General features: G+C 32.9%; 1 protein-coding gene across 1 annotated transcript; it reads left to right on the top strand.

The window, feature by feature from the left end:
* The first annotated feature begins 60 nt into the window (after positions 1–60).
* On the top strand, positions 61–19,988 carry LOC146541817 (uncharacterized). Its single transcript, XM_085195797.1, has 25 exons — positions 61–465; positions 1,016–1,147; positions 2,496–2,584; positions 2,898–2,990; positions 3,346–3,406; positions 3,748–3,822; positions 4,396–4,566; positions 5,004–5,207; positions 5,833–5,916; positions 6,086–6,246; positions 10,270–10,372; positions 10,965–11,093; positions 11,663–11,731; positions 12,242–12,322; positions 12,619–12,741; positions 13,269–13,343; positions 14,300–14,383; positions 15,117–15,182; positions 15,689–15,799; positions 16,119–16,218; positions 16,502–16,620; positions 16,890–16,978; positions 17,368–17,505; positions 17,919–18,435; positions 18,825–19,988. Exons 1-25 carry the CDS (start codon positions 313–315, stop codon positions 18,924–18,926), a joined length of 3,129 nt encoding a protein of 1,042 aa, XP_085051923.1. The 5' UTR covers positions 61–312; the 3' UTR covers positions 18,927–19,988.
* The last annotated feature ends 219 nt before the right edge of the window (positions 19,989–20,207 follow it).

Genomic DNA, 20,207 nt, shown 5'->3' on the forward strand with positions numbered 1-20,207 from the left:
AATATTTATATAATTTTTATTTCAATAGTTTCAGTTTCTAACTCTTCTCTGTATGATCGCCAAAATGATATTAAATATAATAAAATAACTCACAAAGATTTAATCTTGTTTTAAATATAAAATCTAAGATAAACTTTTTAAAATAGTTTCTGTAGACCAGTGAAATAAAAAAAAATGGATTAGAAGGATAGAAAAAAGTATTCTGCCATATAAAAGAGGTTTAATACAGAACTGTCTATCATACTTTTTATCAACGTTTCATTTTGACAGAACAAGCAAAATGGCCACATTAGTATAAGAAACATTTATATCATGGATAATATAATAGAGAGTGAGAAAGCAGAGAGAGATGACGCATGCGGCTGCGAAGGAGGTCCTACGTTGAGTGTATTGAAAGACGTACAAAAAGCTTATGAAGAAAGAATAGAAATTATTCATAGAGTCGGAGGACCTAAGAAGTTGCAAGTAAATTTGATTTTGATTTTAACCCCCGACGAACTGCGAAAGTCCTATAGAAATAAAAGATCATAGAATTATTGGTAAATCATTATGTAGCCTTTATCTAAACATTGAGTGTAACGTGATATTGTGTTAAAACTATTTCTCTTACGATTTCAACGAATCAGATGGTAACTAAAGGTTACTAAGGAATTGACAATTGTAGAAATAAGAGTAGCAAAAACTAGACAGCCTACAGTTTAATAGTCTGCCACTGACTCATTGTTAATTAAATAGTACATTCTTATTATTTTGTTGAAATTTCTATACGGCAGAAGGGACATAGCGTTAAGACATTCCGTTCCCCACTTTTCGCCGAATTCTGGAGGCAGAGCGAGCGGAAATATAAATTTAAGTAGGTAAATATTTCATTACCTCGAATGGGGATCGAACCTACATTCAGTCGCGCTTACAGTTACACTTTGTGTCCCTGTGGCCTCGAATTTGTCCTAACTAAAGATTAACTAAAAAAATGAATACACATATCAATAATTATTTATTTATTTCTGCAAACTAGAAGCAAGTACAAATCCTAGAATCCTGGGTGAGCGACCTGGTGGCGCAGAACACATTGCTCGCTCAAACTGTAGAGGAATTGGAGACGGAGGTCACCTCGCGGCTGCTGAATGAAAGGCGGAAACATGCTGAAGTACGTAAATTTAAATTGTTTCATTATATTGAAAATGTAAGGTGTATTTATTATGTATAACCCTTGTTAAAGACTGAATTATGCTATATTATGTTGATATCAGAAACTATTGGTAGTTATATATGATATTATGACGTTAACGTAATTTTTATTAGGTATTATTTTTTACGTGTACTTATCTCGTGTATGAAAAAATATTGGAGAAAAGAAATCAACTTTTTTTAACACGGTTTTCGTTTTTTACAAATTAAAAAACAAATTCAAATAAAACGTATTAACAATAGGTTTTGAAAATTGGAGTAGGTATTATACCAATAAATTAGGACGGAGAGCATGAAAAAGAACGAGCGAAGTGGATACCATAGAATAGAGGAAAAATGCTGTTGTGATGATGAATGGAAAGCTATAAAAGAAAGCAAAGCTATAAAAGTGTCCGTACCTGAATGTTTTTTAATTGAATTTAAATTATCAATGAAATGATCGTTAATGGCCAAAATATAGATACACGATACATACTTAAGTGTAAATTAAGTAACAGTCTTTAAATACAGCATCTGAAATCTACAGATTGAATGTGAACTGAGATTAGAAGTGGTGACCCTCAGGAAGCAGTTGTCCAGAAAGGATTCAGATTTACGAGGTCTCCTGGAAGTGCTTCGGCGACTCCGACAATTCGACTATTGCGCTATAGATGGCATACACTTTCATGAAGTTACACAATCTGATATATTTGGACCTGTTGTCTGGTATGATTTTTTTTTTTTGTGGTTTTATATTTGATTTTTTTCTGTTTTTAATGCGGAAGATAAGTTTACCTATTACCTACTGCCATCATGTTGTAGGAACCATCCAAATCTAGACCAAGGCGATAACAAAGATGGCAATATGAAACTAGAATGTGGTAAAGGAAGAAAAATTTGTAAGTTCTAAGAAATGGTCAAACTTTTTTATATTTGTTTTATTTTTATTATATATTTTTCTTTATTCTTTAAATTTGTTTTTGTCCAATATTATTTTATATATTAAATTATTTTTACATTATTGTTTGTTTTATTTCAACGCCCTCTTCTCATTTTTAGCATTACTATTTATTTTTATGAAAAAGTATTTTTTTAATAGCTATAATCGATTCTTGCATTAGTTTAAAAAAAAGCTTCGCGATTAGCCGCATAGCCATGTTACCGTTGACATATATATATTTATATATAATATCTCAACACATAAAATCTATTAAATAATAAAAACAACTTGCCACTCGGATGGTAAGCTTTAAATACTTATCCCTATTTAATGCTTACCACCCAGGATTGTCTATTCTTTAAAGTGCATTAAAATGTAATTCTTATAGCAAAATAAGAACAAGACAATATGCGACAAATTGAATGAGATGAAGATGATAAATGACTCGCTCAAGATTGAAAATGTATCTAAAGAAAGGTAACGTTACAAAACAAATACCAATATTTTTCTACAGCGTTTCTTACATTGTAAGTAAATTTGAGGTCAAAAAATATATTTTTAAAGTAAGTACATTAATTTTAAATAGGTATCTATAGCTTGACAAGAACTTTATGAATTATTAAAGATAACTCTCGGACTCTTGCGTGTTTTAGATACCTGCATGTGCATAGGGACAATGTACCTACATATGCGAGTTTGACTCGTGTGTCATGCCTTTGTTTACATAGTTTATAAAATATTTGTCGGGTTTCATTTTATTCAAAACTCAAATTGAATACAAATGTTTTAGAGAAATAAGAAGGCTCAACAAGGACATGCAACAGTACGAGCAAACTATAATATCTCTAAGAAATGATCTGTCTAAGAGCAAATATTATACACCGTGAGTTAATTATTAGTTATTACCTAATTTATACAAGGTCTAGGCACAACTTCTCTAAATTTATCGGATTTATACATCAAATATTACAGGAACTATCAATTTCAATAAGAATTGACTTGCATTTTAAAGGTATTTTTGTCTTTAATCATCTCTTCCATATTTCGGGATATACAGATGTGAATATTCTCTCTTTTTAAAAACATTGGGAATGGTAGTGTTTATCACATTTTGTTCCAGTTCAGCTTAACATTACAATCAATAGTCTTTTAAGTAATTTTTATTTATTAATAAAAAAACTATTGTTTCTCGAAAGGAAAGGAATAAAATAGATAAAAATGTATTTTTCGTATTCTAGAGATGTAACAAAAAAGGATGCTGAAGTTTCAACTGACATTTCTTGCTGTGGACATAAAGAGGTGAGTCTTTCGAATACATATAGCTAAAAAAATTGGTCCAAACACATATCTTTAGATCACTTAATACACGTTAGAATAATACTCGTATTACGATTTTGCTAAATAATACTAAAAGGAAATCGTTTAAGACCTTTAGATATCAGTTAATATATTTTTTATACAAACGAACTCTAAGGCACTTTACGTTGCCTAGCTCTACTCTTGACATCAAATCAAAATACTTATTGCTAAATAAAGAATTTAAAAAAATATACTTTTAATTCTCTTTTTTTTATAACAGACATATAACATTTTATAGTTTATACTTAAATGAGCATGGATAAGAAAATTTTCTATAACAGTGCAGTGACATAGAGCCTGTGAAGGAGGTTGGTGTGAAACAAGGGGATAGTGAAGATATCAAGCGTCGTTCAAAAGTAAGTTTCGTTGTGACTTATTTGTAGTTTTAAGTAGGTGGCGATAAATTAATATTAAGATCTAAGGTATTTTCCAGGAAAATTGCTTAAAAATGATTTTCCAAATGAATATATTAAATGAATACACTTCATTTCGTATTTTTGGAACACAAAGTAATAATCATTCATTGCGTTGCATTTTTGGTAGTTCATGGCTCCAAAAAAACGCATCTGGTCTCTTTTCTGAAAGTTAAGAATATTCCTGTTGTATTAATGTATACTATCTGTATATCACTAAAAATCTTTTTGTGTGGGCTTGTTTATTTATCGAGGAAGCCTATAGAACTTTTTCTACATATTTAAGCCACTATATTTGGAGTAAGAGTTACTACGAGCACTTAGAATATGTAATAGGTATTACATATGGTAATTGCTCGTAACTTAGTAGTTCAAATGGAGATACCATTTGACCATAGGAGCGAAGCCGCTGATAAGAGTTAGTATTAGAGAAGAAAAGGAGTAGACAAAACAGGAGTAAAAATCTTATTATTAATATCATTCTATAAGAGAATATGAGAAGTATGCCTTCACCAGTCACTCCTGGCACTCCGTCAGGAGAACGTGTCTCTCCGCCACGAGCTGCACGCCATGCAGGGCGTGCTCACGGCGCTGTACGAACAGTGCAATGTGGCTGAAATGCGCACCAAGTTCAAGGACGAGGTTATACTTGAGATGAGGAGACAGTTGAGGCAGGCTAAAGTTAAGGTTGGTTATTATATTCTGTTTTTTTAACACTAAATTCCTTATAATCAAAGAAATTAGAAGGACAGTATCTAATTAAAGAAATTAGAGGGAATTTAGTGTTAAGACACGCTGTTCTCCGCATACCGCGTTTTGTCTACAGAGCGGGTAAATGAAAATAATTTAATTATAATCATTGCCATCAGTGGCCATCAAACTCACAATCGTCGCGTGATCGTCGATTTCAATAGATCTATTAGATCTATTTGGGATATGAATATTAGATAATACATAGCAGTTTTCATTTAATCAATTTAAAAAATATGAGTAAAAATGGTTTTGCTGACTTTAACTACTAAGTTTTGCCTGGTGATTTATGTGTATGTTTGGAGGACCTTATATTTAAATTGGTAAACTATAGGTTTTCATTTCATTTTAACATAATTATTTCTCTTTCTCAGCTAAAAGAAGTGACAGAATCCAGGCTAAGCTTACAAAAAGAGGAAGGTAACGAATATAAACCCTCATCCTACCACTCGTCGAACAGCACGTGTGTTCAGCAACAGCCGCGCAGAAAACGTAGAGTTAGACCTAACATGGACTTGAATATTAATTGGGAGAGCCGCGATATGTACGAGTCGGGGGGTGAACTGTCTTCAAAGGATTGATTGCTTAATAAAGATTACTTGGGAATTGGCTGTTGTTTTATTGGCCCCTTTTGGTTTTTACGGCTTTTGGAAATTTTAACGAGCAGTTCCGATAAGAAGCTTAGTTGTAAACTCTAAAATGTAGAATTCCACTATTTTCTGTTCCACTACTAGTAATTTTGGAGGGCCTCTCCCTCTTTCTCTTAGTATTCACCTTATATATTGTATTTTTATTATAGTTACACTAAAATGTACTTAAAAAATGTTTCTATTTTGAAAAGTAAAAGAAATAAGTAATACAGTGACAAATAAGAAGCAAGTCATGAAAACATAAAGACAAATAAATAATTTGTGTGGTATGAAAAAAAAAAATAGAAAAAAGGATGTAAGTATTGTTGTTTCTATTATTTGTAATTTTTATTCTGAATATATTTTTTTAGAAAGTGTGTGTTTGGACCAAAGAAATATGTTTTATTCCGTTTTTAATTCCAATTTTGCGATAGGAAGTGAAATATTAAGTACAAGTTATTTGTCTTTTTTTCAGTTTTTTGTAACAAAATACAATCTATCTCTATAGCTTAGTATTCAATGTCACTATTACTCGACCAACAGGTAAATTAATATAAGTAATGTTTTTTTACAGCCAATCTCGTCTTCGCCCAACACCAGTCATATAAATGTAATTCCTCTCCAAAGGGTTGATAGTGATGTACTTATAATCGAAAGAGTGAGTAAGTAATAATATTAGATGGTAGTGTATCGTATTTTTTAAGTGACTTCTGTAAGAAAAGGAGTTTAGCAATTAGAATTTTTTTCTGCTAAAAACGGGCTTTTTGATTATTTAACTAGAAAATATGTATTTTTACTATATAATTTATAATGAAAAAATATTTCAGTCGCCGTCGCCGCCACTACTGATGTCAGATCCCTCGATATCTGACAATGAGGACACTCTATCAAGGACCAGCATATACTGTGACTGTGGACGTATATCGTCTTCATCAGAAAATAAAGATCAACTTTCTAATGGAACAAGGAATCAAAATATTTTTTTTAGGTAACTACAATTTAAATTTTTTGCAAGACAGAGAGTCAAGTAGAGAGTCAATATATACACAAAGAAAATATTTCGGTAACAGCCCCACGGGCCACGATCGCTTCTGTGAAATATGTAGATACGTATTGTGTAAGATGCGTAAATATTTAATAACTCCGGTGAAATCAGCTAACAAATTATTAAGTAATTATAAAAGATAAAACTCTTTTTTGGTGAAAATTTACATCAATTTTATTAAAAAGGAGTCGTTCCTCCTAAGCATTACCCGTTCATTTCTCTTTCGAGAGGAAACCGGGGCTTACGATTAACTATAGTATTATTTTTGGAAGTCATAAATTTAATGCGTGAAATGTAATTTAAAAATTGGGTTAAACATAAAAGTTGCATTTTTTCAGAGAAACGACGTCGAATAGTAAACATGAACGAAGCAAAGCTAAAGTAAGCCAATATTTTTGTATTTTGTTTTTGAGGTCGAAGTGGAGGACGGAGTGATTTATAGCTTTCTCTCTGTCAAATTTATATAATGACAATATTTTTTTAGTTAGTTGTGCTTAGGTATTAAAATCTATAGCTTTAAAGACAAAGAGTAGAGTGGAGTGTCTGTTCCCTGGTATACCTAATGGCGTAGTGTCTAACTGTACACGCTAATGTGTACATTCAATATGTAACGTGGGTTACGCTAAAAAAATCTCTTAACTCACCTCTACTATATCTACCATCAGTTACGTATATAGTCAATTTTATTTTCTCTTTAATTATCCTGGTGTTTTCATCTCTGAATTTATTTGTGTCAATGGGCGAGTGTGACGAAATGTTACGGCGGCGGCGGCGGCGTCGGAAGTGGCGAGGTGGCTCGTGGCTAATGAACACACCGCTAGACACCGCTCTGTTTTGACTGACTCGCGCTTTCTGTTGTTTTTCTTTATTCTTTATTTTAGTGCTGCAATGTTTTAAATAACCTGCATACGTCACGGAGAGCAAAGTTTTCTCAAAGTGCTTTTTAAACGTAAATATATAATAGTTAAATTAATAGCGGTAAAATAGTCTGAAATTTATAAACAGTTCGATAAATGTATTTGTTTGACAATTACACTTGAGCATAGATTTTTTTTTAATCTAAATTAAGCAAAAGATTAATAAAACAAGTACACAATGTAGCTTAAAACTCTTAAAAGTAAGTCTAAAATGAACGGAAAGTAAACTAAGGAAAGAGAACGAAGAGATTTTTTTAGCTTTCAGCGTAAAGCCGACACATTCTGGGGTAGGCGGAAATTAGTGTGAAGACATTCCGTTTCCCATATTGACATCTCCGATCTCCAGTTGCGCAGCTTAACCCCGCGCTTTGCCTAGTTACCAGTCTATCTATCTATCTATCTATTATTATACATATATTAATATTTTATTCCTTCGAGTGGGAATCAAGCTAATAACCTTTTACGTTTGCGTCCCTACCCCACTCAAATGATTTATTCTGGTTAATTCATCCTGCTATCTAAGCTAGATGCTTAAAGATTCATAAAATAAAAATATAACAAAAAATAACATGATTTTTCTTAAAACTATCCCAATATTTGAATGAACCTTAAAAGCTTTTAAAATAACTAAGCGTACACTTTAAGTTCAGGTGATAAATAACGTATAGACAGACATGCAGTATCGTTTCCGCCACTACAGTAGTTGCTAAATATACCGCGCCACCCCAACGCCCACGCGCCAGTGTTTTTGTGAACTTTCGACGCGGTAGTTGAGTTCAGACGAGTTCAGCTTAAAACTATCGTGATTAACTTTTAGAATTGATATTATTGTTTTGGTGAAATTTTGTTTGAATTATCGTTAGGATAACGTAAATAACGACTTAGGAATTTTAATCGAGTTCTGATTCTACTTAATTGTTTAATAGAAATATTCTTATGGTATTATCCACATGTTTGAACAAACGAAGAGAGAAAAAAATCAACATACATTTGAAATTTTAACAAGCGCAGAAATTTTAAATTTATTACTCAGTATATTGTAAAAGTTTTAAAATTTTAGCTTGCTTAAAAAGCTTTTTATATTTATTTATTTAATTTAATAAATACCTCCATAATTATCACTATTTTATTTTCGATCTATCAAAATTTTTTTATCAGGAACATTATAATATATTAAAGTGCTTATGTTTAATTCTCTAATTAAACACTGCAGTATAGGAGCACACGTTTGTGTTTGAATGTTGTATAAACATGATGTTCAACGGCCTCCTCATGTACGGAGATTCAGATACCAGTGACTTCGGTAAGGTGAGCCACACTATTTATATATTATTATATTTATCAGGATCTGTTGCGTGGGAACCACATCTAACTGTAACCGCAATCGTTGTGGGTTTGAATCCCACTTGGAGAAATGAATTATTTGATATTTTCATTTTCTCGCGCTGGTACCAGAACAAAAGCGCTGCGTTAAGTTCGCAATGTCTCGAAAATTTGGCGGAAAGTGAGGAATGAAGAGTCTTAACACTAAGTTCCCTCTGCTAAAGCTAATAAAATATCTCATCACGTGATCACATTCTGGCTACTTTACAATTAAATCAAAGTATCTTTTATTCAATTGTACTAATAGGGCACTGTTGAAGTAAGTCAAGTTAAATAAAAATGTCAGTATAGTCAGATCCAGAGAGAGCTACCACTAGTAGTGGAACTTGGAATGTAGTCCTACTGAGATGATGCAAAGTTTAGGAATTGCTTCTAACCATAATTTGAACATTTAAGAAAGCCAAAGCCAGAAATATTAATTTTTTTCTGAAATTCCATCTCAAGCCGGAAACCTTCGAGGAAATCGTAAATTCTACGTTAGCTATTCGGGACGCTGCGGCGTTAACGACGTTTCCGCGAGTTCTTTTTGTTTTTTTATATTTTTGTGGTGGAGGTTTTAAAACATTCTGTATTTTTTTAGTTTCACTTATCTCTAGCATATAACAAGTTAAGTGAAGACACTAATGTTAAGACATTCCGTTTTCCAATTTTTCATTTCATATGACGCTGGAAGACAGGCGGGCAAGAGCCTGCTATTCTCCATTCGGGAGAATTAAATGTTTTATACTAGCGATTAGCTCGTGGCTTTGCCCGCTTGAACTACACTAATATTTATTCACTTATCTGAATTACTTTCGTGGTCCAATAAAATTATAATTTTAAAGAAAATATATAGGTACATTGAAAACTAAAGTTTCAGAAAATAAACTGTTAAGACACTTTCGATCCCGACTTTCTGCCGAATTCTCGAGGTACTTTTTTCTGTTTTTATTTTGTTTTCTCAAATATTCGAAGTCGGTCCCGTTATATGCATAACGTTACGACGTTATAACGTTACGAGAGGTCGAAATCATTTTGTGGGTTAATTTGATCATTTACTCTGTGAGCGTCTTTGTGAAATGTTATCACTTTTCAACTTTAAAATTTGTTTTGAGAACTGAAGGTATATTAAAATGCAGACTTCAAAAGGACGACCGGACGTTGACAGACGAGACGGCGGCAAATTTGTTCACCCATTAACAGCGAAGTTAAAAGTGGATATAAAACCAAAATGTTACTTAAAATATATATACGAATGCAAATAAACTTAATAAAGTTGATGTGTTCGTCCCTGGCCTAATTTTGTCAGTTAGGGGAATTTCTTGGTGTATTGCAATGAAAATATTGACTACATCAGTACGGTAGATACTTTATCAATTACCTATAGTAGTTGAACTTTTTTATATAAAATATACGATATTTTATGTTTTCATTCAGTTATACGGTATTGTATTATTTTAAATTGTATTTTTAATACGGGAAAGTAAGAACAGAAAGGCGAGCCAGTTCTTTTTGTTTCTGTGTTTAGGTATTTAGGTTTTATCTAATAAAACAATAAAATATTGATAAAAAAAATAATTATGTGCTTTTTTATTTAAAAAATTGAAATAAACACAGCGACTTCTACAAAATATATATATTTTTTAATTTCATTAAAATGTCACTTGTAACGTTTTTAAATTTAATGTATTTTCCAGGATAGCCTAGGAGCAGTGAGCATTGACAGTGCGGCTAGCGAGGGGACCCGCATTCAACTCCTCGAGAACAAATTTCACGCTACTATACAAATTGTAAGTGACTTTTTTTTAGCCTATGCCAAACTATGTTTGACCAGATCATAGAAACTGGCATTACTCAGAGTGGGAATCGTACCCACAACCACTAGGTATACAGAGACTGACTTTGTTTGTTGATATCTATATATAAACCGATGGCTATCTCTTAACGATGCTTCTGGGATCAAAAGGATTTCTTAATTCGGTTTATTTTTGCTTCACTAATGACCGCCCAATATTCAGGGGGCATTGCCTGGTTAAGTTCCTTAGTAATGGCAGATTTATGTTGCCGGTCGGATTAATATTTGTTTAATAGCAGAATTTATACGAGTATATATATTTATAATTATGTTTCTCTACTCGAATAAGGGTTATGAGGAATAAGACACTTCCGTTCCCCACTTTTTAACTTTTCGAATTTTTACCTTGATACCAAAGCGAGAAAAAGAAAATATTAAATTTTACATTCTCCCGAGTGGGAATCGAATCGAACCCACTACCGTCGCGTTTACAGTCAAACCCCAATGCTGCTGCGCCATGATGCCCTTACGTTTTTTGTCATATTTACTAATATTACACTTTTATTTATTATTTGTTATCTAAATAGTTAAAGAATAAAGAGGAGACGATTCGGGTTCAGGCGGAAAGCTTAGCGTTGGCTGAATCTCGCATCACCGCTCTCAGCTCCAAAGCCCAGGCTCTACCGACGACACACCAAACTCAACAAACTAATGTTGTAAGTAACACTGTGTGCTCGACGAGTTGTGGCCACCCTACAATTAGTTGAAGATTTGATTTTATCATTTTTCTTACTTTTGATTATTTTCTTTCCAGTATACAAATGCAATGCGCTAAATTTCAGTAAGCCTAATTTCAAGGTGTCCTTGACTTGTCGATCGAACCGATATCATTTTCTCAGTAAATACTTTAAAATATGCATATCATTTATACCTGTGAGGCTGTCCTAGCACAGTGGCACAGCGTGTGGCTTTAAACGTGGCTGTGTGGGCTCGATTCATACTCGAGAATTCAACGGAAAATGTGGCATAAAGAGCCTGAGCGCTATATTCTGTCGGCCTGTACGCTACGCGGAAAAAAGAAAAGAAACTGCTTGATGCTTGACCTTTTCTTATGATGAGATGTTAACATACAGTACGTTCAATGAAATAGGTACAGGTTCAAATCAAACCAAAATCAAATCTACAACTTATTACTTTAATTTCTTGATCAAAAGTCTTGATCAGACTACGGGATGTATGTATGTAGAGTTACAAGTCAGCACACTTATACACATATGTTTTTCAGTTCAACACCCGTTCGTCGGCGGACGGCAATCACTTCGAGATGACTGATGTATCTACATCTTGTATGCAGGTATATTTAAACTTTTATTTGTTTGTAATTTCATTTCGAATCGGAAAAAATATACAATCGGTCCACAAAAAATATCAATTAATATCTCATGGTGATTGTTTTATTTCATAAGGTTCTGTGTTCGAATCCAGAAACTAAGTTACCTTGTGAACTTAGGAAAAAAATGGCTATTAAATTAATTATTTTATGTGGTATAAAGAACGAAGAATTTTGCAAGTTGAGAAAGGTGATTATAATTGTCCATATTTTAAGAAATTAAAATTGTCCAATATGATATTTATATATAATATTTATAGATATATATTCATATTTATATTATATATACATAATTATGCTCTAACATATTAACCAGTGGGTAACTATAACATAGTTCGATTTTGTTGGTAGACTTTTGTTTATAATGTGGCATTTCTTTTCATTTAGTAGATACATTGATTTATAAATTGTACATCTAAATATACAAATAGTGTTTATAAATGTATTAGATATATAAACTATTTTAAACTTTAGGACGTGGATTACGGTGTAGTAAGAACTCTGCGTGATAACTTATCAGTCATCGAGGAGTTGTATAGAGAGTGCTTTTATGAGGTGAGCTATATTATTGTATAGTTATTTTCAGTGTATTTTTTCTCTGAAATATTTTGTTTATTTTGTTTTTCATTGATTTGATTGTGAAGTAGCGGATAAAATTGCCGCTTTTTTTCTAATTGGGCAAAGGAATCAATAAAATTTAAAAAAATATTCCCTCGAGAAAATTAGAATTTAATTAGATTAGAATTAGAATAAAAGAAATTAATTGAAACCAAAACTTGTCGCGATTATAGTCACACACCGAGCCTCTGCGCCACGATTGGCCTACTAATGTATTTTTTTTTTCATTTCAGACGGCAAAGCAAGAGGAATTAATAAACATATTAAGACGATCGTATCTCGACATGCGCTTAGAGAAGAAACAAACGGAGCAAACTCATTTAATATGGCAGAGGAATTCTATGGAGAAATGTCAGGTATCAAGATGTTATATTTAAGTAGAAATTGTACTTATGAAAAATGAGGCCATGACAGTTTCTGATTGTATAAGCAATGCTACCGGGGTCATTGCCGCACACTGACACACCTAAAATTGGAAAAACAGTTTTTTAATATACAGTTCTTTGTATTGTCCTGTTCTATAGATAAAAGATAAGAGATTTTTTAGTTTCGTATTGTATCCCGCACATAGCAGGATAGGCAGAGGGAACTTAGTGTTACGACACTCCGTGTTATTAGTTATCCTACTTTCTCCTCTTTTCGCCAAATTGTTGAGGCATTGTGTGGTGAGTTGTGGAACTCAACGCTGCGCTTTGCTTTATAAACAGAACGAGGAAAAGATTTTTTAAAATATTTCATCCCCCCGAGTGTGTCGTCCCTACGTCACGATGGCCTTAAAAGTTAGACGTCCTAAAACCATATTTATTTACTCTATTTAAGATAAATTTGATAAGTAATCTAAAGAAAATATAATTATTGAATTTTTAATTGTTTCTTGTTGCAGGATATAGCTCTAGAGGTGGAATATTTAAAATCGGAAATAACAAATTTCTTGAACAACTCTTCAAACAACGATTCGGTAAATATTAATATTGGCGTGACAAGTGTATCCGAATATTGGTGTGGACAAGGAGAAATCACTTTTTGAAATAAAAGAAAAATGCTTGTTATATTTTTATAGTTATAATATTAATGTATTTTGTATTATTAATAAGAAATTTGCTATAATTTGAATTACGTCAGCATGTTGTATTTTTTTTATTAAATATCAATTATTTAAAACTATTATCAAATTAGTTATTTGAGAATTTGTTTTTTTTATAATATTAGTTGCAGTTTAACGAAATGTCTTAATAATAATAATATTAAGATGTTCTCTTTAATGACTTTCTACTTTTTAATACTATTATTGTCATTTTCATTAGCGTATCACATTTTTAGAGCGGGATGTAACTCTAACCGCAAGTAAGGTTATCGATACCGTAAATCCGCCGTAACGTACCGTAAAGCCTTCCGCGACAAATAGACTGTCCAATAGGAAAATAATTTATTAATTAGAACCAGCAGTTGCCGAGATTAGCGCATTCAACCAAACATATATTCATAAAAATATATATTATTTATATTTTGTATCCCGTATATACCTACATATACACTCTGTGTCCCGTACATAGCAGGGTAGTCAGGGAACGCCGAATTTAGTGCCGCGCTTATGCCTTGGCAGCAGAGCAAAGAAATGGAAATATTAATATATAATAATGCATTCCCCCGAGTGCAAGTCACACGCTTGTGCCTTTTCATCACGACGTACTATATGGATGGAAGTGTCGGCGCTCCTTTTATAGAAGTAGCATATAGGGTAGAATATTTCAAACGCATACCTAAAAAAAATATCAAGATACAGATGAACAGTTTTTGGCCAAAATATCTTTTGTTTTAATTATATTAGGCTTTTATAGAGTAGTTAAGACTGTGTTTTCATTTAAAGTGGTACAAAAGCACTCAGTGTATAAAAATGTTGGCATAATGTGTTAGGGGATGTGGGAGCGTGAGGATGGCGTGGTGGACGAGCTGCGGGTCATCGCTGATCAGCTGAAGAGGTTGCAGGGGATCGTAGATGTTTGTATATCAAAGTCGTTTGTTTTGTTTGAAATGTTTTTGTGTGTGTAAAATTGTTTGTTTTGTGTAACTTAACGTGTTTAGAGGATGTTTTTTGTTTGATATGTTATATTTTTTATCTGTTACTTTGAACTAGATTTAGAAGTAAATATGTTTAGGTATTCGTAAGAGAATAGAGAGATAGATATTTGGAATGTGTTTTTCTACTAATACTATCTAATATTAAGGTTTTTCCGCATAAAATTGGAAAAGGATAACAAAAATGGAGGGTAATTAAAGATTGTGTTTTTATGATTTATGTTCAATAAAGAACTTGACGAGGTTTTCTATAGGGACTATGTGTTTCCATCGCAAGTGCATGTTTTTTAATTTAGTATAAATTAACAAGGTGACCACTTTATAAAATAAAAAAATATATAAGAAAAATATTTTTTTCTTTCATTGTGTTTTATTAACTCTCCTAGATTTTTTTTCTCATATACTATTATTCATTTTGTAGTGTTCTTTCACTCATCCTCCAAACATGCTCAAACATGCTCAATCACATCTCAGCTTAATTCTCACTATCATACTTGACACATGCACGGAACGATAAATGTATGTAATTCTTATTTCAAACTAGGTACATAGATTTACTATTCTTTTTTAGCTTCATGCTGTATCCACAGGCACTGCTTATTTTTTTATATTGTTTATTAATGTTTTTACTCTGTACTTTTTGGTTTGTTTTCAGTGGGATTGTACTTGCGGATTGGAGGAGGAGAACGAGAAACTGAAACAATCCAATGAAGCCATGAAAGTAAGTTATATAATTATAAATGTACGTAATATACAGTACGCAAGGGTTACAGAGTGTGACTGTAAAATGACTGGTCGTAAGTTCGATCCCCACTCGAGGAGATGAAATATTTATTTAAAATTTATATTTCCATTTTTTCGCTCTAGTGTCGAGGCAAAGCGAGACGTTGATTTCTGCCACTAGACGCCCCCAAAATTCAGCAGAAAGTGTGGAACGGAGTGTCTTAATACTAGGTTCCCTCTGCCTACCCTGTTGTGTGCGGGATACAGCGTGAAGCTGTATCCCGCAAGCGGTTGTAAGTAATATTAATAGACTTAAAATAATTAAAAAATATTTCGGCAGCAAAAATGTCTTGATCGCCAGTAATAGCTTCGTGCAGGAATGAAAGTGACTGATATTTTTATGTTACTTTTACGATTTCAAAATGGTATAACCATTTTGGTAAAAATAAGTTAATTAATTAAGTAAAATTTATGTATGTAATGATAATGTGTTTTTCGTTTCAGTTAGAATTAACAGAGCTCCAGCAGAGAATAAGAGAGTTAGAAGAGACCGTGAAGAAAAAAGATAATGTGGATCATAGGTTTCAGCTTCAGATTGTACAGAAAGAACAAGAGGTGGGCAAAAATGTAATCTATTTTTAATATTCGAAACAGAAGGGTGTTTAAGCTTGACATCTCGGTGTAATGTCTTTCGGTGGCAACGTAGCTAGCCCGAACGATAAACGAATGAACCGATTTTGATTTAACCTTTTTTCTTTGAAAGATATCCTAATCGAATTCGAAAAGATTCTTAATGCGATTCAAGAAAATATGCTTGAATTATTATACATCGTACTACTACATACTTTTACCTTAAGGAGGGAAAAAATTGTACCTAATATGTCGATTGAGTTGACTTGCATAAATCAAAATAAAATTAGTTCTATTTTTATAGCTACAACAAATCAGACAACAAATGTTTAGTATCGAAGAAAGTTCGAGAGAGCGCCACGACACCTGCGATACTCTTGCCCTACAAGTGCAACAGCTAGAAGGTATAGCTCTGATGCCTAATATAAGATGCCTATGTATAAGATTAAGACGCCTAAAGAAGAAACTCATTTAGACGTCATTTAGCCGTAGTTTTAGAGTAAATATGTATTTTGGATTGTAAAATTATAGAACTCAACGACGCGCTTAGCTTCGTTATCAGAGCGAGAAAATAAAAATAATCCATTGCTTCGCGTGGGGATCGAACCCATAACTATAGTATTAGTTAGTATAGTTCATATTATTTTCCTTATAAAATTTATTCTAAGTATTTTATTGATATTTCAGTCCTGTTGAGTAATAAGAATACGGAGCTTTATGACGTACAACAACAATGCGAGTCACAAGAGACTCTGATTAAACAACTTCGGGAGGATGTTCAGAAAGCTGAAAACACTGCTAAGGACGTAAGTTACTTTATAAAACTGTCATTTATTTAAAGATTGAAGTATAAAGGAGTTCTTTTAGAAATATTATTTAAAAGAAGGCTGTAAAGTAAAGAGCCAGACCACTTGTTACAATTTATTTCTTGCTAACATCTTAGCATCCCTATAATAATATTCTCAGTATTACATACGACTATCTACCACTACTCATTTTAATTATAACCAAGTTAAGATATGTTTAACATAATTTAATAATACTGAAATATGTATTTTGTGACTTCTTTTTTTAGAAAAAATCCTTAGAAACACAAGTATCGCAGTTGTCGGAGGAGGTGCGAGTGTGGCGTGACCGATGTCGACGTCTTGCTGCCCGATATAGGTATGTAGTTTTTATGCTATTCTTATTTAATTTGTATTTTATAACTTTTTTTAATTACCGATTCAGAGACGTCAGTTACTATTTAATTTACGTTAATCCGCCAGTTACATGCAACGGTTGTGACGTGACCGTGGCCGTAACGTGACCAAACCGTCTCGGGCGACGTTTTTGGAGCTTATCCGCTATATCACAACCCCAAGACCTCGAATGAATGTGTTACGTATGCGGTCAGACCGCGTTACGCCGTATACCCACCTCAGCATCTTGGAAACGACTCTTCGACCGTGTATTCTGTTGCTTTGCGTAAATAAAAAAAATAAATTCATACCTTAACCTAATAGTATTTACCTTCACACACAAATTTCATAACAATCATTGATTGATGACAGGGACAAATCCAACCTGGTCCACGCCCTCCAGGGCGAGGTGTCCGAGGCGCAGTGTCGCGGCGCGGCGCTGTGCTCGCACGCACAGCACGCGGCGCGCGCCGTACGGCGGTGGGTGCGCGCTCAGAAACATACACACACGTTAGTATTTAGAGTATTTATGGTTTATTGAATTGAAAGTTCTGTAGAAGTCGTCGTGGTGCAAGATGCCATCCGCATTCGACTTTTAACGCGACGGTTATGTATTCGATTTCACTCGGGAAAATGAATTACTTTTACCACGGTACCATCGGTGTAACTTTACACTAGATTTCCTTTGTCTCTGCTCTGTATACCGCATGGCTGATGTAATAGCATGAAGCTAAAAAAAACACTTCTTTACTTCAGAATTATCTTGATTTGAATCTCATTGAACCGCAAAAGAAATACGATGGCGAAATTTCCCTTTCTGCCGAATTCTGGAGACATTGCGTGTTGAGTCGCGTTACAGCCACATAATTGTGCCGCTGCGCCACGACGACCTCCAAAATTGTAAAATATTTATTTTTCAACAGACAACAAGAAGAAATAATAAAACAGCAAGAAATGTTAATACGCGCGCTGAGAACGCGCAATTCCAACACTGAGTCAGTTAGCGACGAGCCGTGCTGTTCCCGATACTTGCATAGAGCGAGACAGAATGATACAAATAAAATGCGTGCGAGCGAGACAGCAAGCACTTCCTACTTGAAAGAACCGAGAAGGCAATACAGTTGTACGCGGGCGACCGAGACAGCAAACAATTGCTATATAGAAGAAACGAGATGCCAATATAGTTCTACGCGTGCGAGCGAGATACCAAGCAATTCTTCTATAAAAGGAGCAAGACAGCGATATACGTCTTCAAGAGCGAGCGAAACAGAGCATTCTAGAGCAGAATACATGGAAGAAATTTTTTCCACGGATTTAGATTATATAGATAATTGTGCGAGAGAGACTACATGCGGTAATTGTGTAAGAGCGAGCGAGACAGATAGTCCTCCCACTCCGCCTGTACGGTTGTTGAGGAAGAAAAATTTGACAGGAGAAACGGTAGGTGTTTAGTTTATATATTGTCTCATATTAGTCCCATAGTTTAAAGTTTCTTTTGTTTTAGGATAATTAATCATATCTTCTACCCCGTTTTTAATTTATTCTTTGTAAAAAGGTCACGCTAGTAAATTAACCAAATGTCCCTAAATCTTTCTAGTATCCAGTCAAAAAATATTTCTTAACTCTGAAGTAAAATCGTCAACAATAATAATATTCAAAATAACGAATACAATGTAGCAGTGACTTATTTTCACAATAATAAAACAAACTAAAAACATTAACAAATATCTTTATTGCACTACAAATAATCAACTCAGTCAATTAGTGTATTAGCAAGTTCTGGCTAAAGTTGATATGAAATATTTTTAAAATAATCTTTCTTACATTCTTTTCAGAAAAGAGAAATATCATCTCCTTCAGAGTTGTTAGAACGTGTTGAAAGAGCACATGAAGCGCTATGCGATGCGAGGAGACGATGGAACTGTGTATGAAGACGTATAACTACCGACCTAGCCGAGGCTTCGCCCGCTTAAACTTATTGTTATATGTATATATAAATAGTAAAATTATACAAAATCTTTACATAAATTATTGTCTATGTGTTATTCCGATATATAAACTGTATTGCTGTAAAGTCTCATCTAAATCCGTGAAGCCATTTTTGCATGAACTGGAACAACCATTCATCCATACAAATTTTCACTTTTACAATATTAGTAGGATATTAATTATATAACTCGTTTTTAAAATTGTTTTTGAACATTTGGTATGTATTTTATATGAAGACATTTCTTTTTAATATCGCCCATCGACACAGCTGCGTCTGACTGTAACTCGACGGCGGTGAGGTCGATACCACTCGAGGAATGAATTATTTTCATTCTCTAGCTCTGCTAACAAGACAAAACGCGGTGTTGAATCTCATCGTTCAACACTATTAACAGTAAATTTCCTCTGCCTACTCCTATCTTTTTTTTAGCAGCATGCTACATCCCGTAGATATAGCGTGATGCTAAAAAAAGATCTTCTTGCTTCTTTCGCCAAGTGAATATATTATTTAATAATTAATGGTGAAATTGTGAAACATCTTGTTATAATATATGTGCTTGTATGTATTATATTATTATGTCTTTTGTTTTGTGCCACTTTTTTTTTTTACTTAATTTTTTTTTGTAATATTGTTTTGAAAGTCTTATACACTTTATTATTAAATGTTATGCTTATTCATTTTGTTCCTTTTTAATCTCATAAATTATAATATACTTAGTGAAAATAGACCTTTTTGGTTGCTGTTGGTTCGATATGCACTGGGAAATGTTTACACTGAAAAATATTTTTTTTCTTATAAAATAAAAGTTCTGCATTAAGTCAGTTATTAAAAATATATTTATGAACTATATATGTACAGAATTTAGTTGGTAAAAAATTTTTATGTAACTAAAGTTTTTTAAAGGAATGGGTTTAAGTTTGTAATATATTTCAATAGAAAATAATAAGTAAATGTATAATATAGTAATAATATACTCAATACAATGTTTTTATGGTGCACCAGCTGACAATATCTTTTTTATTTGAGTAAACAAAAAAATTCCATAACTTTTTTTAAACATTTACAAACTATACAACGAAAAAAATATTAATGTAGCAGGACTTGAACCCACGTTCTTTCTTTGTTTTTATGTCGAAATTCTTATACGCTTGTCACTACCTACGTTGTTAGCGTTTTTATAGTGAGATTTACACTTTTTTTTTATTATACTTTCTTTTAGTTA

The sequence above is a fragment of the Heliconius melpomene genome, chromosome 1, assembly GCF_056956725.1.
Source record: "Heliconius melpomene rosina isolate 202511_hmr_F chromosome 1, ASM5695672v1, whole genome shotgun sequence".
Lineage (NCBI taxonomy): Eukaryota > Metazoa > Arthropoda > Insecta > Lepidoptera > Nymphalidae > Heliconius > Heliconius melpomene.